This window comes from Ictalurus punctatus, chromosome 1 (genome assembly GCF_001660625.3).
Source record: "Ictalurus punctatus breed USDA103 chromosome 1, Coco_2.0, whole genome shotgun sequence".
Taxonomy (NCBI): Eukaryota; Metazoa; Chordata; class Actinopteri; order Siluriformes; family Ictaluridae; genus Ictalurus; species Ictalurus punctatus.
In genome coordinates, this window is record NC_030416.2 from 32,311,568 (window position 1) to 32,336,567 (window position 25,000).

The 25,000-nt window shown below is 44.4% G+C and overlaps 1 protein-coding gene across 2 annotated transcripts in view; it reads right to left on the minus strand.

Annotated features, from left to right (window-relative positions):
- ccny (cyclin Y) overlaps window positions 1–25,000 on the minus strand; it is a 67,379-nt gene that overhangs the window by 24,182 nt on the left and 18,197 nt on the right. The window contains exons 2-3 of one of the 2 annotated variants that reach the window (XM_053684000.1): window positions 2,981–3,055; window positions 1,331–1,351 (exon numbers count right to left, since the gene is read on the minus strand). In XM_053684000.1, the coding sequence (XP_053539975.1) occupies window positions 1,331–1,351; window positions 2,981–3,055 (96 nt within the window). The remainder of the gene's footprint in view (window positions 1–1,330; window positions 1,352–2,980; window positions 3,056–25,000) is intronic. The other variant, XM_053684003.1, reaches the window with a different exon arrangement.

Genomic DNA, 25,000 nt, shown 5'->3' on the forward strand with positions numbered 1-25,000 from the left:
CTAATAATCTCCATGGCTGAATTGGCTACAGCACTCTCTCCTCTCCACTTATAGCTGGTCTGCACTATGGCCGCCGTCGCATCATCCAGGTGGACGCTACACACTAGTGGTGGTTGAGAAAATCCACACCGATAGTTGCGTCCGTCTCGGGAGCGGCTGAGAAGGGTCCGTCGTCATTATAGGGTACGAGAGCGGCCTCTAGAGGCGAAATAAAATCCATCACGGACAAATTTTTGTTGTGTCATTTGAAGTGTTCTTTGATTCGTTTTGAATGTCTCTATTTTTATTCGTTATTTGGCGTGTTACTTTTTGGTTCGGTTTGGATATACATCTTTTATTTACTTTAATATTTATTAATAGTTCATAGTTAGAGAACTAGAGCAGCTATAAACAGTCGTCCCCTGTTTGCTGAAGAGAAAAGGGTTCGCCCTAACGTTCAAATCCAGACACTTCTACAGTCGTCTGTGGCCAGGAGTCCTACACAGCAAAATTGGCTGGGATCTCTGGGTGGGAGGGGCATACTCTCTCTCTCTCTCTCTCTCTCTCTCTCTCGTAAATTATAACACTACTAGTCAATCATGGGTGTCTGTGACACTGCGATATTCTTCATGTATGTAGAAGATGGCGGATAGCTCTTTCCTCCCTGTGATGCAACATTCGTAGTTCTTAAAGATTCGTGGTTGGCTTCACGCGTCTCAGAGGAAGCACGCATTAGTCTTCACTCTCCCCGGATAGTAGCTGTCCTACGATAGCTAACCCAAACCCTAACCGTCGTAGAAGCGTCTGAAAACATTCGATTTGCGGCCGTGTCAGAAAGCATAGTGGAGGATTTCCAGCGCTCCCATGGAATCCCACAATGCACTTTATCCACTTTACCCTAAAGGGTACTAAATTCCTAAAAACAAACTTTCTAAGCTATTTATAAGGACGTACGGAGTAGGGCCACACAGGGCCATATTGGACCACAGGGGGGGGGTGTTGAGGTAGGAAGTGATTCAAGTTTCTCTGACGTCCACGTCTGTTCGAGACGCTGAGCGATTCGATGCAGATGGAGCACGATGATTTAGGCATGCGGTTTGAATTGCATCGCCATACATGTTCCTTACTTGTTAGCAACATTAGCCTCTTTGCAAAACTAAAGACGACAGTTGAGTCAATTTTGGGATTGAGGAAATCTGGGATAAGCCAAATGTACGTTTCAGACTGCATCATGTGAGTGTTGATGCAGTAATACAGGAATCATGGCTGAGAAGACTGCTTGAAGAAAATGATTGCTGTTCCAGACACACACAGAAAGAAGACTTTACATTAGCCTCAGCATTGGACGTACCTTTCTTGCTGGATGGAACAACTGAAAGACAAGAAATGATGTGGATTCTTATCTGAATGATTTCTCCATAAAGTATTAAACAGAGGAAAGTTTACTGCTGAAGTTAACCTGGTTTATTCATGCACCATCAGCACCATCAGCCATGTTACAATACAAAATAACCAGTCCTGGGCTTTGCTTTATTTATTCTATAATTTACTCTTTTTGGTTTGCCTTAAAAAAGTAATCAGTCACGCTCCAAACCACGAGACACACACACACACACACACACACACACACACACACACACACACACACACACACACACACACACACACTCAGGCAGTTCAGTTACATAAGAACAAAGCTGCTAATGATGGGCATTAAAAGGGCTGGAAATCACACTAACAGCATCTCAAACAGACCACAATGCTGATTCCCAGAGCAATCTCAGCCAGAGGCAGTGAGCTAAATGAAATTATTATACACACACACACACACACACACACACACACACACACAGTCACTTTGTTTCTGTGCATCACTGTGATCAGCCACTGTTCTGTGTTTCTGCCTTTAAAAATAAAGAGAATCTATTCATTCTCATTCTCTCTCTCTCTCTCTCTCTCTCTCTCACACACACACACACACGTCTACACTGACTCAAAACTGGTGTGTGTGTGTATGTGCTTGTTAGATACAGTGAAGGAGGCGTGGCCTATGTGCTTGCAAGATACAGTAAAGGAAGTGTGTCCTATGTGCTTGTTAGATACAGTGCAGGAGGCGTGGCCTATGTGCTGTTAGATACAGTGCAGGAGGCGTGGCCTATGTGCTTTCAAGATACAGTAAAGGAAGTGTGTCCTATGTGCTTGTTAGATACAGTGCAGGACGCGTGGCCTATGTGCTGTTAGATACAGTGCAGGAGGCGTGGCCTATGTGCTGTTAGATACAGTGCAGGACGCGTGGCCTATGTGCTGTTAGATACAGTAAAGGAGGTGTGTCCTATGTGCTTGTTAGATACAGTGCAGGAGGCGTGGCCTGTGTGCTTGTTAGATACAGTGCAGGAGGCGTGGCCTATGTGCTTGTTAGATACAGTGCAGGAGGCGTGGCCTATGTGCTTGTTAGATACAGTGCAGGAGGCGTGGCCTATGTGCTTGTTAGATACAGTGCAGGAGGCGTGACCTATGTGCTTGTTAGATACAGTGCAGGAGGCGTGGCCTATGTACTTGTTAGATACAGTGCAGGAGGCGTGGCCTATGTGCTTGCTAGATACAGTGAAGGAGGCGTGGCCTATGTGCTTGTTAGATACAGTGAAGGAGGTGTGGCCTATGTGCTTGTTAGATACAGTGCAGGAGGCGTGGCCTATGTGCTTGCTAGATACAGTGAAGGAGGCGTGGCCTATGTGCTTGTTAGATACAGTGAAGGAGGTGTGGCCTATGTGCTTGCTAGATACAGCAAAGGAAAAATAATGAGAATTACAAAACACTAAATAAACTAAATACACTGCAACAATACTCATGAAAAAAATATGCACTTAACATACCATCAGAATTGAAGTTATGTGAAATTATTACATTGCAGAAGAAGGTTAAAATCAGTGAGGATCACCTAACCATCATTCCCACATCAATCCCAAATCAATAACGACGTGAAAGTCTGGCACACACTCACCGTCTGTCTGAGACTTGCTGAGGAAGATGGTGCTGGCGCGCGGGTGATCTGACGGGTTGTACTCCATGTTCAGCTCTGAAAGAACACACACACACACACAACAGCTATCGGGAACTGAAGCTCGAGAAAAATGACAGGTTGTAAGTGGGTAATGATGAGAAGGCGGGTCATGTGGAGGGCAGGGTATTGATTTTTGGGCTGCGTGTGGAGTTACGAGACGACGCTGTCGTTAGAGGAGCATCACTCGTGACACAAAGCTGCAGTTACACTGTACAGCCACCGGGGGAGCAGCGCACCACATCGCTTTGTACCATCTGAAGCAACAGCCTGTTTTATTGATTCATTTCAGAAGTACAAACAGTAATAAGAAAAGCGTCAGGACTCTTAGATGTTAGATTAGAGGATTATGAAATGGTCGGTTAAGTTCTCATTTATCTGAACTGTATTTCACCTAAATATTTAAGCAACACGATTCCAATATCAACCATGATGAGAAAAGGAAATCGAGCCTTAAGACATTATTCGCAATCCAGACCAGCTCATGAGAACCCACCAACAGACTTTATCCTTAAACTTACAGAACAGACATTGAAGCATAATGTGTTTGCATTTGAAGATAGTGTTTTTATTTCCCAGGAGATTAAATGCACAGCCATGGGAGCATACTTTGCACCTAATTATGCTAATTTATTTCTAGGACAGAAGGAGGAAGAATATGTCTCCAATATCTCTGTAAATCCTTTCTATAAGAGGGTAAAGTGGTGGACTAGATACATCGACGATATCTGCAGGGTTTTTGAAAGTACTTAACTGGAGTTACAAAAGTTTTCATTAATTTCAAGACTATTAACGATAGAACTGCGAGAAGTTATCGACCCGATGTAAAACAGACTACATGGTTGGACAGGACACTGAAGTGTGGACACTAACCACTGTAACGATGCAATCCAAACCAAGTCTTTTGTGGATATCTGCACAAACAAAGTATTTCCCATTCGTCCATTCATTAATTGTAAGAGTGCGTGTGTCATTTATAGGCTTCGACGTCTTTGTAACTGTTTTAACGTAGGCCGGACCAAAAGGAGACATCAAGATATACTATGGGATTGTAAGAATGCAACCGGTACGAGAGACCGAGGTAATCCCGTGGCTGTACGTTATGCATCAGCACATGATTCAAACCTCTGGACCTTAAAAAATGACTGGTTTGGAAACAGTGAGTAGCACACTTAGGAAGGGAGACAGATTCAAAAGACTGCGGTTTTTTGGGTCTTTCCAGAGGAAAAGCTACAACTTTTCCTGGTTTGAATGAAGAACTAGAGCTGACGCCATTCCTGTAAAACTCAAGGTCCCTTTCCAGAACCTTCACACTATCTGTCCCTCGGCGGTGGACTGAACTTCCAACCTCAATCCGGACCGCAGAATCTGTCTCTATGTTCAAAAAAAAACAAACAGATAAAGACCCACCTCTTCCTTGAGTACCTAACCAACCCCTAAAACACCAACCCCATATTATTCTTTAAATAAATAAAGAAAGAAAGAAACTTAGTCTGGCTCGTTCACCTCTACTCTGCGTACTTTGCTTCTCTAGAACTCCATTATAAATCTTTACTCGTATTGTTCTCCACCTGAAATATCACTTTGCTCGTATTTCCTCATGTGCAAGTCTGAAAAATGTATACATGTAAATGTAAGCCAACATGTAGATCAGCGAGCTGTCTATGGGAGAAAAGCAATATATACATACATACATACATATATATATACATACATATATATATATATATATATATATATATATATATATATATATATATATATATATATATATACGTATATATAATATATATACATACATATATATATATATACACACATACATACATATACATACATACATACATACATACATATATATATATATATATATATATACACACACATACATATATATACACATACATATATATATATAGATAGATATAGATGTATAGATATACATGTGTGTGTAAATAAATAACTAAATTATATATATATATATATATATATATATATATATATATATATATATATATATATATATATATATATATATATATGCGCACACACACACATATATATACACACACACACACACATATATACATATATATATATCTATATTAATATTTTCATTTCATTGTGCATACTTACATTTTCCTGTACATGCATGCTGACTGTGTCGTGATATGTCATGGTGAGACATTCAGTACGTTTACATGGACAACAATAATCCGATATTAACTCGATTAAGACGGTACTCTGATTAAGAAACTAGCAGGTAAACAGAGATTTCTGAGGACCTTAACCCTATTAAAGTCATACTCGAAGTAAACACAAATGACGTGTGGAGTATTCTCATTTCTCCTCATACGAAATGATTTCTTACTCGTTCATCACTCTGTTAAACATGGCACTGCTTTACTGGATTTATAGATGGTTTAAATGGGGGATTACAAACTCTGCGTACACACACACACACACACACACACACACACACACACACACACACACACACACGTAACTCATTTTCTGAAAAGCTGGACTGTGGTCATCCATGAACCGATTGCGTAATCTCAAAGATTTACTTTCCTCTTCCCATGTAAGCAACACACACGTACGCACACGTACGCACACGTACGCACACGCACGCACACGCACGCACACGCACGCACACGCACGCACACGCACGCACAGCATGATGTCATGGTCTCAGAACAGGAAGAGGAAAGGTGGATGCACACCCAGCAAGACGGAGAGGAAACACAGACCTTTCCTCTCAGCTTCACAGGGATTCTGTTCCACCTTCCCTCTTTTCCATGCAGACGTTTGTGTGTGTGTGTGTGTGTGTGTGTGTGTGTGTGTGTGTGTGTGTGTGTGTGTGTGAGCGTGTGTGTGTGTGTGCTGAACACACAGGTTAATGCACTACGTTAATGAAATGACAGGCGACCAATACATAAAACAAAAGAGGAGAGCGGCACAGCTTTGTGCTGCGAGCCTTTTGAAGCGGTGTGGGAGAGCCACTTGAGCCTCAAAGGATCCTGAGCCTTTACCACACACACACACACACACACACACACACACACACACACAGAGGGAGAGAGAGAGTGAGAGACACATACACACACAGACAGAGCAGGAGGGTGATAAATAAAAGAAGGAGTTCAGCTCTGTGTGGGAGGAAGGTGACAGCCTCAGGAAAGGAGAGAGAGAGAGAGAGAGAGAGAGAGAGGGGAGAGAGAGGGGAGAGAGAGGGGGAGAGAGAGGGGAGAGAGAGAGAGAGAGAGAGGGGAGAGAGAGAGAGAGAGAGAGAGAGAGAGAATCTGCATTTCTGTCACGTTTGCTTAAGAAACACACACACATACGTACACGTGTGCAAACACACAAACACACCCCCACACGCAGGCCTATGCACTAGTAAGTATAGTTTAAAGATGTGTGTCTAGAGCCACACACACACACACACACACACACACACACACACACACACACACACACACACACACACTGATACTAAGCGGTAGCACTTCCACCCCACACCAGTTCCCGAGTCACCAGTGTCACCAGTGTGAGTCACCAGTAACACTTATGGAAGGAGTCTCCAGTGTCGGTAGGTTTCCCTACATGGGAGAGTCGCTCTAATATTAACTTCTGGAGAAGGAGGAAAAAACAACAAACAACAACAACAACAACATAAACATTTTACAGCTGCTGTAACGCACGTGATAACAGGAAGGAACGTGTCTCGTGGGTGTTCCAAAGCAACTCCACCTTGATACACCTGCCTTCCAAAACAGGTGGGAGTGCAAAATGTTGTGCTCTGCTGTATCTCACTGCAGTGAGTGAACGTGAAGACAGAATTTAACGTGAGAAAGACGGATGCAGAAAATCAGGCAGGGAGCAAACCGATCCTCGGCTCTGTACCGTGACACCCTCGCAACGCGGTGAAACGCCTCAGTGAGCACTTGGCTAAAGACGGCCGTCATTTCTCGGGACGACTACGGCACGCCGCGTATCCTGAGATTAGTTTTGCGCGTTCGTGGCACACGGTGGAAATCGCCGGCATTTTTCAGAGAGCTCTCCAGGTGATAACTTCGGCAGGAAAGCTGCATTTTGTGACACCGGCCATTTTCCTTAAAGGAATTCACTGCTTCACTGCCTTCTGTGATCTTCTCGATGATCTAGAAATAACAACCGAGAGAGAGATTGCCATGAAGAATCTATTACTCACTCAGGGATCAGGCTCCAGAAACGGTCTGGGAAATCCCTTAAGAGCGCGATAGAGAGAGAGAAAAAAACGAGGAGAGAGTCCTGTGGTTTGGTGTGACGCGGCGTTTTCACACCTGGCTCGATGAGAGCGCTGGTCGCGTAGAACATTCTTTAAAATGCATTGAAGCTCAGGGTAGAGACGCGCCCGTTTCTTGGAGGACAAGGGTACAGAACGGCGATGGAGTGATAGAATGGATCGTAGGCATAATAACAAAGTATTAGGCCCACACCGAACCATTCCGGTGTGAATACACCCTAACACACCCCCCGCCGGGATCCTCCCCTCGGAACGTTAAATGCTCAGAGCTACTGCCCGAGCCGTGTTAGACGCAAACACACAACTTCCGACCAATCAGATTCGAGATTTCAACCACACTGTGGTTAAATGGAGTGATTTAAATGTTGGACAATGGCAATATTGATGCTTCCATCGTAAGCAATCAGACACACAGTGGTGTCAGGACACGAGTGTAAGGGTGATAGAATGGACCGTAGGCATAGTAAGGGAAAGGTGTGAATGCGTCCCGACTAAACCTCCAAACAAACTCGATGCCTACTCGGAAGACATGAAGGGTCTCGGCCCAAATCTGCGGCGATTCGGAAAAAAATCACAAGCTCCGCGGAATATTCCGGAGGCTGCTCGATTCTGCGCCGATTCCGCGCCGAATCCTGCGAAATCCTGGAGGGGCCGTTTGTTTACGGCGAGCAGCCATGTTGCTTTGACGTCGCTCGATGAACTCGGGGTTGAGGGTGAGGAAGTCTCCGAGCATTGTCCGAGTCCCTCCCCGCTAGGTGGAGGATGAAAATGACGAGCGACACCCTTTCAGTCGAGCGCAGGATTAGACTCGGGAAGTGACCTGGATACTATTGGCCGATGTGCACGGCGGTCAAGCGGTTCGACGCGAGGTCGCTCAGCACGTCGATGCACGGAATGATACCCAAATGGCGAGGAATTTAAAGGAAGATCAGTTTAGAAATAACTCACGAGCTCGAGAAAGCCGACTCGGGCGTCTCTGTGCGGCTCGGCAGGAACCAAGACCTCTGAAGTGGTCTTTAATGAGGCTAATAAAGCTGTGCCAGCCTGAGCAATGCCACTCTCTCTCTCCCTCTCTCTCTCTCTCTCTCTCTTATTAAAAATAAAAGGTGAAACGCGAGGAAAACAGAGCGGGGGTGGCGATGACTGCTCTTTAATCTCTCCGGTTATATGGGTTATATTTCTCAGGAGACATCTCGACGTCCATGCTTGGCACACGACTGTTCAGAATGATGCTGAAGGAGAAAATCCGGCCAAGCAGCGCGTCCTCGCTTCCTCGCTTCCTCGCCGTCGTTACCCTCGTGATCGGCGCGGCGCATCACAGCGGGGGCTCGGACATTATTCACCGTGTTTACGAGAGACCCGCTGAGTGACTACGTCTGGTAATCATGCTCCGCCTATGTCGTGGTGCGCCGATTACGCAGCCTTCTCGCCCCTAAACGGGTTCGGATTGCTAGGGAAAATAATTGAGCGATGCATCTTCGTGTCGCTGGAGCGGTTTCTGCTCTCACACCCGCAGCGCCGGAGGCGATCCCTCTCTCAGCACGCCTCGACACACACGGGCCGGGACGTTACAGAGCCTGTGACCTGCGGCCCTGTATTTCCAACACAGCTGCTACATCACGCTTCATCAGAGCCCGGTATGAGTGTGTGTGTGTGTGTGTGTGTGTGTGTGTGTGTGTGTGTGTGTGTGTGTGTGTAATCGAATATTAAGAGTTATTAAGAGTTAATGTACGCATATCTGTTTAATCATGAGCAGAGGGACGATTTTTATTAGTTTTTTTCACTGCAAATAAACTTAACTCTGCTGGTGCTTGTGTTTGACAGAAACACACACACACACACACACACACACACACACACACACACACACACACACACAACATTAGTCACTCTTCCTGAAAGTAGTGACAGATGTGTGAGAACTTCCTGTGCAAGGACGAGGTCATTTCCTCTTTCTGGTTTCACGTCTCAGTTGCGGCGAACCTCTGTGTTAATGCATATTAATCATACTAATGAATCTCTCTCACACACACACACACACACACACACACACACACACACACACACACACGCATATATACACAATCAGGGGGAAAACAAGCAAGTTGGGAAAGGAAGCCAAAGAATCATAGCAGCACACAATCTCTAACACACACACACACACACACACACACACACACACACACACACACACACACACACGGTTACGACCGGTTGTTTTGTCGTTTGCTCAGCTCGAGTGTGTATCGGCCCCCTGCTGCAGCCTCCTGCATGCATGCACTGGTGTAAATAAATCAGAGCAGTGTATTGTGTGGCGCTGACGCACAGTGAGGGAGGGGAAGGAAAAGCCCATTGTGTTGGAAATACCACACGGCCGTGCTGCACAGACGAGCGGTACCGCCCGGGTCCGATCACGCACACGCACACAGCGCTCGTCTGACTGTGACGGGCTGCAGCTCTGATCTGTGGCTCAATATACACACTTCATACACTCATTCTCCAACCTGGGAGAGACAGACGCTCCCTCCTTCATCTCTCTCTCCTTCATCTCTCTCTCTCTCTCTCTCTCCTTCATCTCTCTCTCTCTCTCTCTCCTTCATCTCTCTCTCTCTCTCTCTCTCTCCTTCATCTCTCTCTCTCTCTCTCTCCTTCATCTCTCTCTCTCTCTCTCTCCTTCATCTCTCTCTCTCTCTCTCTCTCTCCTTCATCTCTCTCTCTCTCTCTCTCCTTCATCTCTCTCTCTCTCTCTCTCCTTCATCTCTCTCTCTCTCTCTCTCTCTCCTTCATCTCTCTCTCTCTCTCTCTCCTTCATCTCTCTCTCTCTCTCCTTCATCTCTCTCTCTTTCATCTCTCTCTCTCTCTCTCTCCTTCATCTCTCTCTCTCTCTCTCTCCTTCATCTCTCTCTCTCTCTCTCTCTCTCCTTCATCTCTCTCTCTCTCTCTCTCCTTCATCTCTCTCTCTCTCTCCTTCATCTCTCTCTCTTTCATCTCTCTCTCTCTCTCTCTCCTTCATCTCTCTCTCTCCCTCTCTCCTTCATCTCTCCCTCTCTCTCTCTCCTTCATCTCTCCCTCTCTCTCTCTCTCCTTCATCTCTCCCTCCCTCATCTCTCTCTCTCCCTCTCTCCTTCATCTCTCCCTCTCTCTCCTTCATCTCTCTCTCTTTCATCTCTCTCTCTCTCTCCTTCATCTCTCTCTTTCATCTCTCTCTCTCTCTCTCTCTCTCCTTCATCTCTCTCTCTCTCTCTCTCCTTCATCTCTCTCTCTCTCTCTCTCCTTCATCTCTCTCTCTCTCTCCTTCATCTCTCTCTCTTTCATCTCTCTCTCTCCCTCTCTCCTTCATCTCTCTCTCTCTCTCTCTCTCCTTCATCTCTCTCTCTCTCTCTCTCTCCTTCATCTCTCTCTCTCCCTCTCTCCTTCATCTCTCCCTCTCTCTCTCTCCTTCATCTCTCCCTCTCTCTCTCTCTCCTTCATCTCTCTCTCTCTCTCTCTCCTTCATCTCTCTCTCTCCCTCTCTCCTTCATCTCTCCCTCTCTCTCTCTCCTTCATCTCTCCCTCTCTCTCTCTCCTTCATCTCTCCCTCTCTCTCTCTCCTTCATCTCTCCCTCTCTCTCTCTCCTTCATCTCTCCCTCTCTCTCTCTCTCCTTCATCTCTCCCTCTCTCTCTCTCACACTCCTCTCCATCTTTCTCTCCGATCTTTATCCCTCTTTTTCTCGCTCCTCTTCATCTCTCTCCTTCCTCTCTCTCCCTCTTCTTCCTCCCCCATCTTCATTTCTCTCTCTCGCTCTTTTTCCTTGCTCTCGCTCTTCTTTCCCTCTCTCCTTTTCATCCCTCTCCCATCTTAATTTCTGTCTCTCGCTCCTCTTCATCTCTCTCCCTCGCTCCTCTTCATCTCTCTCTCGCTCCTCTTCATCTCTCTCTCACTCCTCTTCATCTCTCTCCCTCGCTCCTCTTCATCTCTCTCTCTCTCCTCTTCATCTCTCTCTCTCTCCTCTTCATCTCTCTCTCTCTCTCCTCCTCATCTCTCTCCCTCGTTCCTCTTCATCTCTCTCCCTCGTTCCTCTTCATCTCTCTCCCTCGTTCCTCTTCATCTCTCTCTCGCTCCTCATCTCTCTCTCGCTCCTCTTCATCTCTCTCTCGCTCCTCTTCATCTCTCTCTCACTCCTCTTCATCTCTCTCTCTCTTCATCTCTCTCGCTCCTCTTCATCTCTCTCTCGCTCCTCTTCATCTCTCTCGCTCCTCTTCATCTCTCCCTCGCTCCTCTTCATCTCTCCCTCGCTCCTCTTCATCTCTGTCTCCTCTTCATCTCTCTCTCGCTCCTCATCTCTCTCTCGCTCCTCATCTCTCCCTCGTTCCTCTTCATCTCTCTCTCTCGCTCCTCTTCATCTCTATCTCACTCCTCTTCTTCTCTCTCTCTTCTTCCTCTCCCTCTCTTGCTCATCTCTTTCCCATTCTTCCTCTCTCCCCCTCCCAGTCTCCCCCTCCCTTCCTCCCATCCCCCTGTCTACCGCTCATCTCTTTTTGTCTCCTCTGATCTCTCTCTCTCTCACAGAACAGAAGCTCCTTGCTCACAGGATGATGAAAAGAACAGAACAGTTGCTATGTTTCATCTCAGCTCCTGTTCCTGAGCATCTGCTCTGTCGTAGAGAAGCAGTAAAACACCAGAATCCACAGCGGCAGGTCTGGGTATGAAACATCTGACACGTTCCTGCTCTAAAACTCTTTCAAATAAATAAATAAATAAAGATAGAACCTGACTAATATCCAACAAAACTGGATATCATTGACAAGGAAAAGAAAAAAACACTAAGAGAATAAAACTTTATTGACTACTCCAGTGGAAATCTCAGACAGTACATCATTACTGTACGACTTCATACGTGCATAAACACCAAATTATTCTTTTATCTGAACGTAGGAGGGACATCAAGAGAGCGGACACGAACGTGTTGCCACAGATTCAGTTCTCTTTTTCGCAAGTGTGTGTGTGTGTGTGTGTGTGTGTGTGTGTGTGTGTTAGCCACAACCGGGGTGGATTACGGTCTACACAGGCCCCGAGCCTCAGGGATTTGAAGAGGCCCCGTCCCCCCGACCACAAACTAACACCACACTTGTTTTCCCCATGTCCGAGATTAAAGGGGTCACATGATGATTTTAAAAGCTCGTTATGTTGTTCATTGGGTTTAATAGAACAGGATAACACGCATTAATGAAGTACTGAAGTACCTCTATTATTCTCAGGCTGCCTGAAAAGCCGCGGTTTCTCCAAAGCCCCTCCTTCCGTAAGACCCGGAGCGCTCCGATTGGCCGGTCGACCCCACTGCGTTGTGATTGGCCAGAAACCTTGGAAATGTAAACGCCCCTGACCGTAATCGCGAGCTTCGGCTTCCGAGGCGTCTGAAGCCTTGGTCATAATCAAACGCGGTTAAGAAAGTCTTCGCCTTTACCGTATCGGTTCCGTTCTGAAAAACGCGCACGATCGAGCGGACGGGTCGGGACCGACTTCGCGAGCACGACCCGAGTTTTTATTCTGTAACTCTCTTACCTTTCGGATACGACGGTATGACGGTTTACTTGGTCTTCGTCACCGTAACGACTTCATGTCCTGACGCGACAGCATGAAGTGCCGTTTAAACGTATTACGTGAATTCAAAATGAAGAAACGATGGCGGGATTCTGCGGATATTGACGGTGACGTAGACGTTTGCGGAAGTAATATCTGGACTCGGGTGGCGGTGTTTTAGGCGGGTCTGGAGCAGTATAAATCCCTTTGTGGGAGACTATGAGCTTTGTAACTTTGCAGAAACCTTGAGAGGAAGCAGACTCAGCAGGGAGCACGTCCTCATCTGACTAACAACGGATAGCGTGAAAGTGAAAGAGAGTTCATCACGGTTTTTACATGAGGTCTTTGTTGAACTAGTCCACTGCTCATTAAAGGACACCCGAGTGCAGAACTGTATTCACAGCATGCGCACGTTCACTCTGCCGAATATACAGAGAGCAGCGCCGTTAAGGTTTCTCGCCTCGTCACGTCGACAGTGACGCGTTACATCACGTGAACGAATCCGGTAAATGTTCGCTTCCCTGGAGATCACTGTCGTAAAAACTTTAGCTACTTGGCTTACGTCTTACATCGCACTCTTTCACCGTTAAACCTGAAGCGTCGAGCGGATTCTGTGAACGGTAAAGCCCCGCCCGCTTCGATTTGATTGGCCGTTTCGAACTACGATGAGCGCCGCTAGACCGCCGAGGCCGACCGGCCTACAGATGTAACGTTTGTTTGTTTTGTTGTTTTTTAACATCAGGTTACGGCCCTGTAGCTGCTGTTCGCAGGTCGATGGGGTCACGATTGAACTTGACTTGGGGACGGACGTCGTCTTCCCGTCGTCATGCCCGAATCAGACCTCCGTCCAGTAACACTAGTAATTACCAAAGATCACGGTGGGCCCCTATCCTACAACCGAGCTTAGCCCGTGTAGTAATCCGCCCCTGGTTGCGACAGCATTTCCTGCAGACGCTCGTTTGTTGACGTGGTGGGTGACGTTTTCTGTGTGGAGATGATGATTTAACATGAATGACGAGGAAGGAGTCTCCAGTGTCAGCGCTTTGTCTCAGGAAGTCTCCCCGATATGCGAGTCGGCTCCTGTTTATCACTTACAAACTTAAAAAAGGTCCGAATTGGAATTGGAAACGTTTGATTGTGTTTGTTTTTTCTTGCTGTGCGGCCACGCGTTTGGATTTGAGCCACTTTTAGCTGTTAAAACGACTCGTTTCGCCGCGTTCCACGATAATAAAGCTGATAATAAAGTTTCATGGTGATAAAGCTGACTCTGACGCCGAGATCTTGGAATATTTCCGCACGATTCAATTCGCGCTTAGAAATGACAAACGACCTACAAATACCCTTTCCCCCGTTCTTTCCTGAACGTGACTTCAGTGTGAAATCTTTCGAGCCGCGGCATTTCTAAGAATTGACCGAACTCCATTTCCTGCACGGATTCTTCTCCGACACGGAGAGAACTGCTGAGGTCACTTCCTCCAGACGGTGCTTCCTTTCACAGAGACTGCGCTAACACACACGCACACACACACACATATGGAAGACCAGAACGCAAATACATTCAACTCTGTCAGGAGATTGCGATGATTAATGAGAGCAGTCTGAGGCAGGAGTGATATTTTTGAATCAGTGACCGAAGCAGACACGTGGGAGACGTGGAGATCGAATAAAACGTCATTACAACGTCACACTGCTGCCTACACACAGCTACACACACTGCATACACACACTGCATACACAACATTTACCTCAAACCATCACCTACATATACACGCTGCTTTATACATCACTGTCTGCATTTGAAAATCACTCACACAACTGGTCACAATTACTTTTAGATATTATATTATACTTTTAAATAATTTAGATATTATATTATATAGTTATTATGATTTTTTTTGTCAGTTTATCTGGCACACACGATAAATATAATTATATATATATATAATTAAAGATATATATATATATATATATATATATATATATATATATATATATATATATATATATATCTATCATCATCTTTACTATTTTTTAAATTTTTTTTACATTTGGATAGTATGGTTTATTTTTATGATTTTTAAAAGCAACTTTTAAATACTTTTTTAAAAATTTTATTAAAATACTTTTATTGAGTTTTTAATCAATTATTCTTTTTTACACGCATCTTTTTAAGTTATTTATTCATTTATTCGTTATATATTTGCGCTGCACATGTTCGGTACATGTTAAAGGCACAACAGGATACTTTATTGGATGTTTTTTTCTATTATAGATCATTTCTAATCTAGTATCTATATTCATTTTTATTTGTGTGAATATATTTATTTATTTATTTTGAGCATTTTCTTTTTAGTTTCACTTCTTACTTATTGTATATAAAGTCTAATTATTTTTTATATGATTCATAAATGCTTATTTTATTGTTATATATATATATATATATATATATATATATATATATATATATATATATATATATATATATATATATATATATATATATATATATACACATTTATACACACACACACACACACACACACACAAATACATATATGTTCAGTTCAGTTAATAATTCAGGTATTACTTTAACTATATGCAGAAATGAAAACTAAAATCCTCGAGGTGTGCAAAATAAGTGCATTAGGATACGCATGTGGTCAGAATATATACACCCGGAGGGGCATACCGATCTGTGTGGTGATGACAAGCAAGTCTATCACAGGGTCAGGGGTCAAAGGTCACGTTAGCAGTTTATACAGCAGTCAGTACTTTAAAAGGTCCGATGATTACGAATGGAGCACAAGGACGCTGACGCTATCAGGATTCATTTATGCAAGACTAAGACATATGAAGTACGACAGTGCATTGTGTGTGTGTGTGTGTGTGTGTGTGTGTGTGTGTGTGTGTGTGTGTGTGTGTTTGACTGCGTCAGAGTCACTCCAGGAGGAGAACGTGTGGATCTGTTGAGAGAGGAGAGGCTCACTGAGAGGCCATCTGTGCTAGGCATGACACGGCCTACCTGACTACCTGATACTCTCTCTCTCTCTCTCTCTCTCTCTCTCACACACACACACACACACACACACACACACACACACACACACACAAACCACATGCATGCATGCCATTATAAGTCGATTATATTCCTATTATTCCTCTTATACTATAGCAATTTGCCAAAACTAATATTCGTCATTTACTTTTACCCACTTGTGGTTTACTTTTAAAAGTTGGCGTGATATCACGATGCCGTTAACGTCGGTTGAAGAAAACACTCCTCTGAAATGGCAGCTGAGGGGAACCGTAAAGGGATTTCATTTTGCATTGTTTACTGTTTTTTTGTTTGTTTGTTTGTTTGTTTTAATGTTTATTATCTCATAACAACAGCAGCACACTTCAGGTCTGGGAAATATTAGATGGTAAGCGAACAGTCGGTTCTCTCATAGTCTAGATGTTGGATGCGGGAGAAACGGGAAGACGTGAAGACCTGGGGGCCTTTGACAAGAGTCAAATGGTAATGACCAGACGACTGGATTGGAGGTTTGTGGGGTGCTCCTGGTCTGCAGTGTAGGTAAGTACCTATGGACTGTGGTCCAAGGAGGAACAAACCACAAACTAGAGACAGGGTGTTGGACCCCCAAGGCTCATCGATGCAAGAAGGCAACAAAGGCTGTCCCATCTGGTCCGAAGCGACCGAAGGGCTACTGTGGCACAATTCTCATAAAATTTTATTGACGGTTACTAGAGGAATGAGTCACAACACACAGCGTATTGCGACCTGCTGAGGATGGGGCTGCGTAGCCACAGACCGGCCAGAGTGCCCATGCTGACCCCAATCCACCACTGAAGCAAGTGTCAGAAGAACGTCACCTGGTCCGATGAGTCCGGGCACCAGCACGCACTATGGGAAGAAGGCAAGCTGGTGGAGGCAGTGTGATGCTCTGCGCAATGTTCTGCCGGGAAAGCCTGGGTCCTGGCATTCATGTGGATGCTACCTTGCCACGTACCACCTACCTAACCATCCTTGAGAACCAAGTACACCTCTTAACGGCAACGGTATTCCCCAACGGCCGTGGCCTCTTTCAGCAGGATAATGTGCCCTTGCCACACTGCAAAAATCGTTCAGGAACGGTTTGAGGAACACGACAAAGAGTTTGAGGTGTTGACTCGGCCTCCAAATTCCCCAGATCTCAATCCGATCGCTCAATCCGTCCGTAGGAAGTCCCGGAACGACGAGTCCATTCCACAGTGGAATCCACCCCACAACTTACACGACTTAAAGGATCTGCTGCTAACGTCTTGGTGCCAGACACCACAGCACACCTTCCGAGGTCTTCTGGAGTCCATGCTTCAGCAGGTTGGAACCGTTTAGCTGCACTGGCATAGGAGTCACCGACGTGCATCATTTCTCTACATCTCCATTTCGTTCAAAGTGTTTCGGCGCTTGACGAGTGTCCAGTGATTCCTCGAATTCTAATCAACGTTGCTCTGTCAAGGGTCTCATTTGAAGCAACCTTCTTAGATCTCTCAACACCTACCCTATTCCTAGGGTAGAGTGTGACTGACGGATGACGTGCGCCGCCAAACCATTACGTGATTACGTCAATATGTGATATTAACCTGACGGACCGGGCATGTGAATTCAAATTAGAGTACAATCTGCGGAGGATAAGCTCGACCGGTGCTCTAACGACGCCCTGAAGACCAGAGCCTTGCCCGAGGCAGACCAAATCACGGGGTCGATGTCGAACAAGGGCAGCCCTTATTGTAGAGCTGGAGAGATGACGGAGCGAGAGGACAGAAACAGAGAGACAAATTTATGACTAAACGAAATGTGAGAACCGAAACCATGGGAACACTTTAAATGTGCAAATTGTGGACTCATCGGAGAACCGCTGACAGCATGAAACAGGCTGATTAAAGAAGAAGAAGACAAAGAAGACGAGAAACAGAGGATTCTTCCAGCTGGACTCTGGTCATTAGTGTGTTCTCTCGGTGTCTGTCTTCGTCACACTGCTGTAATGAAAAGGCTGCTCTGACTCCCACATCCTCCCAACAATGAGCCCCACACACCAGCCCGCGGCCTTTACACACAGCTGTGTGCTTTCTTTTCATCCCCCCACTCTCTGGACAACACACACAGATTTCAATCAAAGCTCCCCTAATATAAACACACCGCCTGATACCTGCTTCACACCACTGCTGCGCTTGTGTACATCTTATTACGCTCCATGTGGTCTCGTACACCACCGCATTTTATAATACTTGGTGGATACCTTGTGTAAAAACCATCAAATGTTCACGCTTTCAACGGACACCACAAAAAGGAGACTTAACCACAATGGGTATAGCAAAACAGCCCATCATGGGTGATCTCACATACAGCCAAGTTAGCGTTACCACCCTGACCCACCCACCCGTGTTTTATTCCTCTTACAGACCATTTCAACGGCTGTCCGTCGGCTCGAGGAAGTGACGTCTTTGTTCCTCGGACGTAAGGATGGGCGATATCGTGTTAATATCGGATTACGTAAACGTGATGATTCTTTTCATACGTGGCGAGCTAGCGCTTTCGATACAAATCTGCTTACTTTTCACTACGCATGTATTCCCACTTCGGTTCGAAACGTTCTTTGGGTTATAATTAGAAAAGCAGCCGTTCACGTTAGTTATCTAGCGATCTGGTCGCGATGAGTAACACTTTACTAGGGGTGCAACTAACGATTATTTTCATAATCCATATAATTTTTGCGAACAATTGATTAATTGGATGGGGGGGGGGGGGGGGGGGGGGCGCGCAAACTTTCAGTACCATTTTTTTCATTTCAAATAAAATCCACAAAACTGATTGTTACAAATATAAACTTCAGACTAAAGCTTTTTGTCCAATAACATAAGACTGAAAAACACACACACACACACACACACACACACACACACACACACACAAGAATATATATTATTAATTTAGGACTGTGGTTTAATTCTGTGTATCCATAAAAAATAATGCATACATACTTAGTGTTGTAATTAGACATTACAGATCTTACTCGCGCTCCCACGGTGTATCAGCACGTCTACACCGCGCGTCCTCGTTACTAACACATCACGTCCGGTATAATAAACAACGGAATTTACACCATATAAGGACAATTAACTTTAATTAAACTAAACATTTCAAGCAACTCGCGACAGCGTCAGTGTCTGCACATACGCCGCTTTATAAAGTTTTATCTTCTCCGCAGTGTTTAATATAAAGCGCTCCCCTGCCTTAGAGGACTCGGAGGTCGCACACTTTCTTCCTCAGTCACGTGACGATTCCGTCTCCGTCTGATGGAGACTGAGGTCGTGTTGGGAATAAAAGGTAACGCTGACAGAAAGTAAACTGAAGAAAGTCATTGTCGGTGGGTATTCTGGCTAGCTTTATGTTTGTATACCTATAATATGGGTTTTTTTATGTAGTAGAAATATTGTGGGGGAGAAAAAAAAAGAAATAGTGTAAAGTGTAATAAAAATAGTGTAAAAAAAAATAAATAAATAAAACATTAGTTTGCCATGAAATGTTTGCTTCTTTGCTCTTTTTTCTTTCAGATTTCACACTGTATCTATTTCAGCTTATTTCAATCTTAACTGCACTGTTTAATTATATTTTTACTTTATAAATTTGCACTGTTGAAATTTTTTTGTCATTCTTAATTAGTTTCAAGATACTTCTCTACAGCACTTTTTTTTTTTTTCCTTTGACTGTGCTATATAAACAAATCTGACTTTCTTCTTGAAATCAGGTTTGGTAAACGAGTGGCTCGGGCCGAAACGTTCATTAATTCCGTCTACGTCTCGGATTGTTTTGTTGCAGGACGCAAACATTTCATTTCTTAATATTCTGTAATTCTAATTTTTTTCCCGGTAGATAAATCATAAAACAGGTGCCCGCCCACATATTCAAAAACCGTAGGGGGTGCAAACTTTTGCACTCTACCGCGAATCTTTACAAAAGACAGAAATGAATGAATTCATCGATAAAGTAGATCGGACAAATGAATGTACTGTGGGTCGGATTTGCTGAAAACACACCGGGTGACGTCTACGTCGTGAGAGAGGCCGCATGTTGTGCTCAGACATGACCAATCAGAACGTCTCGTGAGAGACCGCTGTGTATAATCTAAAGTCATGGCTAATGTTTAGCGTGAGAGCGATGGGAACACACACAGCTGTGTGTCCATTTAGTCTGCCGTTAGCGCGGTTAGCACTGCGAGCGCTGCCGTTGCTCCGAGCGCTTCGCTAAATGGACAGAGTGCTTTTAGTACAGCTTTAATGTAGCTACAGAGGAGCTGAACCCTTCACACAAAGGCCTTTTAGATCATCACTAACGATCTGGCAGTGATTCATGAGCTCTCTTTGCTCAGCTTTTGTCCAATCTAATGAAATCAGACGCATGTGCCGGGAGAGAGAGATAGAGGGGCTGAAAAAGTTTGCTGAAAAAGAGGTTTGAGGTGCAACAGGTAACCTCCATTACACAGGTACAGGAGAGTGACCTCGAGGGTTATTTCCAGATCGGTTTCTGAACGCGGAGTCTGACATAAAAGACTCGTCTGATTTATGGATCTTCATGTCAAGTGGTTAGAACTTCAGAACACTCGAATACACTCGACTAACCCCCTGCATTTAAGATTTCAAGCGTTGTGAGGTCCGTACTAGCGTTGTGAGGTCCTTACTAGCGTTGTGAGGTCCTTACTAGCGTTGTGAGGTCCGTACTAGCGTTGTGAGGTCCTTACTAGCGTTGTGAGGTCCTCCCATTGACATTCATTAATACAGCTAATTAACGCTATGCCTACACCTTAATCTAACTTTAACCTTCAAGGCGTGTATTTTACATTTCCTACTACCACAAATAATAAAGACAATTATGTAGGAATGATAAAATATTAAATAAATAAATAAATAAATAATAAGTTATCATCAAAGTGTATTACAAGTGTATTACAAAACTGAAAAGAAAAAAAGGAAAAAAGAAAGCTTGTTCGGATACCTGCCTTCCAGTCCAGAACGTATGTTTGTATTTGGATTGGTCTCCCGTCCGTCATTTTATAGACACGCCCCCGACACGCCGTCACGTCCTCTTAAATCATCACGAGGAGAATTTGGCGTGTTTATGTGCCGCAAGTTGAAAACAACTTTGCTTTCAAGCAGTTGAATGTCCGAGTGTGCCTGAAAGTGACGTCATGATGGTCGTTCCTAACGGTAACTAGTCAAACCAGTAGAAGTTTTGGGGGGGGGGCGGAGCTTTGGGTACATGGGTGTGAATGGGGGTGGGCTCAGTGAGTAAAAAGAAAAAAAAACTATTAGGAATTGATTCAGCCTGGCCCATTTAACCGTTAGACACCTACGCACCTTTAACCTCAGTAACTAAAATCAAACATTATGGATCTTTCCGCTTTTGGAACTTTTTTTAATGAAGTAATAATAATAATAATAATAATTATTATGATTATGATTATTATTATTATAAGTAGCTTTCCTTCACCTGTGAGAGATTCCTTTCCTTGTGGTAACATTTGGTCCCCAGCAAGATATAAATGTCGAACACACACACACACACACACACACACACACACACACACACACACTTTTCATTACAGCAGACAGAAAGAACACTTGCTAGGCCAATATTTGCCTGTTCTTTTCACTGCACATTGAAAGCCTTTTCTTTTGAACAGCCGGAGTTTACAGTGCAGGACAAACCCGGACGCTCGGGACGAGCAGAGTCTGTGTCAGTTTCTTACTCAGAGTTCGCTTGGTGGACAAAGAACATTCTACAACCAGAAAAAAAAAGAAAGAAAATAAATCCCACTCTGTATTTTGTTTCTCTTCCTCGGTAGCTATGTTTAAAGAGAACGAGCTTCGTGGTGATGCGATGCGGCTCGCATAGGTCCGATAAAGTAAATCCGATGAATTAAGTCATTTCTAAACTATTAAAACACTGAATAAACTTTTCTTCATTCACTTTTACCTACTCTTTAGTTGGCTTTTCACTTTTTCCAAATTTCACGAACGTGCCAAGCTGTGTTTTTGTTTGAATTATCATTATCTACTTCTTACTTACTTACTAATTTGTATACACACACACTACACGGCCAAAAGTTTGTGGACACCCCTTTGCTGATATAATGACCTCCTCCACTCGTCTGGGAAGGCTTTCCGCTAGATTTCGGCACGTGGCTGTGGAGATGTGTGTTCAGGTGAGGTCAGGGCACTGATGTTGTGTGAGGAGGTGCATTTCATCCCAAAAGTGCTCAGTGGGGTTGAGGCGCAGGACGCTTCCTGTTTATTTTCCAGGGATGACACCTACACCGCTCATGTTCAGGGAATCCAGGCCCACCCACAATTGTAGCTCATCGTTGTTAGAATTTTGAGATTCTTGTTAGTGCGATATCTCAGGCATACGTAGATAAATGTAGCACTTGTATGGAATTATGGAGGAGGCGTCCTCGTTGACGCTGTTGGTGTTGGGTTCGACTCGTTTCCTAATAACTTTAAGACATAGAGGTGGGGGGATAAAAAAAAAAAAATTAAAAATAAAATAAGAGAGAGAGGCCGGTGCGGGAACGGCGGCGGTTTATAGCTGCTATAACGTAATTGATGACAGGAACTAGCTTTCATTGTTGACGTTCCACGGCATTAAACCTAACTAGAACACTCTGTTAATCCCAGGTGGGAAATTTCAGGTGTTACAGCAGCAGACAAGACACAATAAAGTAAAATAAATTGAAAGCAAAAAAGACAATATAGCAGCAGAAGAACTTTATTAAAATAACGTGAAATAAAGAACGAGACAACATCTGTATGAATAATCTGAATAAGACGTGGAATATTCTTTAATAAGCAAAAAGCTGAAGTAACTGCTGACACTCTGCTGTGGTACAAGGGGAATAAAGCGCTTTGCGATGTGCAGGTATTGTATGCTAGCAGTACTTAGAATTGGTTACAGGTAGTTCCCCTCCACTAATCTGATTGGCTCCAAGAACGCTTATATTCCCAAGAACCACACCCGGACGTTTCATACAGGCGTGTGCATCACTCCGCTCGCCGAGGCTTGCCGCGGAAAATTCCACTTCCTAGCTCAAACCTATTATTACATCATCAGCAGACATGGCAACCCGTACCTCCCATGAATAGAACCTTCGACTTATAATACGAAAAGGCAGAAAGGAAGACGGGACGCCACTCTGACTTGAAGCAGCTTTATCACGAACGTACAAACCGACGTGAGCTAGCTAACCGACGTGCAATTGAGTGAGTTTGGCTTCTACGGGATCTATTTCCACGAGCGGAGCAAAAACAAACCAAACGTTTGACGTGCTGTATCTGAAACCTCACCGACTCGCGAGAACCGTTGTGTAAAAGCGATATCGCCCGTGCGACAGTGCCGCTATACCGTACATGCGCACGGCTGTGATTAGCGACGTATCCGCGACAGTTCCGTGTACTCCTGCTTCCTTGATGAACCCGACGCGTCGACATTTTCCTGAGCCGAGAGCAAGATCTTGCGATATTTTAAACCTGATCAGAATTTCTCGCATCTTGGTTGTAAAATTCGCACGAAAAGCAGGCGGAGGGAAATCGTGAGAAGGTCACCGTGAAGGAACCGTGTACATGGCTGACGAGATCCGTGTGAATTTACAAGCTGACGGAGTATCACGGGATTACCAGCTGCCTCTCGGATGGACGGCGTCTCATTAAAGTTAATGATGAAAACATTCGGACTATAAAACCTTACGGCCGAGTTAATTGTTCGACGATCGCGATTAAACACGCGCACAGATATAAGCAGAGAGTGCTCTGGTGTCTACTGAGCCGAACATAGAGACGCGGACAGTCAAACACGCAGCACAGAACCTTCACCGCTGCTATATGAACGTTAAACGATGGGCTAATGCGCGTTAAGTGATGGGGATCCGTCGGCCGTGCTCTATTCATCCGCTTGACCTGTAACACAAACATTAGCTTTAAAAAGTCTGCTTCGGCTTCGAACGGGAAAACCCGGTCTTGGATAATAAACAAGTTATATAACTTCAAAATGTACTGATTATCACTTTGTAGCTATTACAGACAAGGCTGTTGTTGTTTTTTTAACAATAGCACTGAAGTGTTGCACTTATAGGAAAATAATCGACGACAGCGTGGTGTGATGCGGCCTGATTATTACATTTATCTTATTCGCTCATCCCCTCTGAAAATATCGCAACGGCAAGGCGGTGTTTGTGCAAATCCTCCGATTGATTCCCCCTCTTTTCTCAGCTTCGAAATGGTTTGCTTTTCTCCCATAGACAGCTCTCTGATCTACATGTTGGCTTACATTTCCATGTATACATTTATCAGATGCTTTGATCCAAAGCGACTTAAAAATATACAAGAAAATACCAGCAAAGCCATATATCAAGCGGAGAACGATAAGTAGCGCTACCGTACGAGATTTATAACCGAGTTCTAATACTTTTTAAGCAAGGAAGGCAGTCTTCACGGGTGAAACTGAAGGAGAAAAACCGAGAGCCGTTTATTGTTTGAACAAATCAACCGAACAGGACACACCTGGGTAATACGAAACACCTCTCGGTCACGCGTTCCAATATTTTTGCTCACACACAAACCGGGTGGTCGGGTACGAGATGTTCTGTGTTGTTTAACCCGTCTGCATATAAATACCAGGAAATGGAAGCTGAAATTCTCCACACTCTTCTCGTAGTCATCTTTTAATCTCAAACCCAAACGTCTTCACTGTACAGCGAGAACACGTGACCTGGCCTCGCCGTTCCAATACTTTTGGAGTGGACTGTATATACCACATCAACTTACGAACAATTACATTCTTCGACATGTGCTGCTTTAAATATACTTAGACTTACATTTAATGCTTTGTAACCTCCGTGAAACGAGTTCCTGTTATCGCTTACGTTATAGCGGCTACAGAAAGCCGCTCCGTCACCAGCCTCTCTTCTTCTTCTTCGCCTCATGAAGTTAATTAAATGGAGGAAAAAAGAAAAAAAAAACAAACAAACAAACAAACAAACAAACACGCAGCTGGTCATGTAACGGAGAACCTCCGTTAGACCT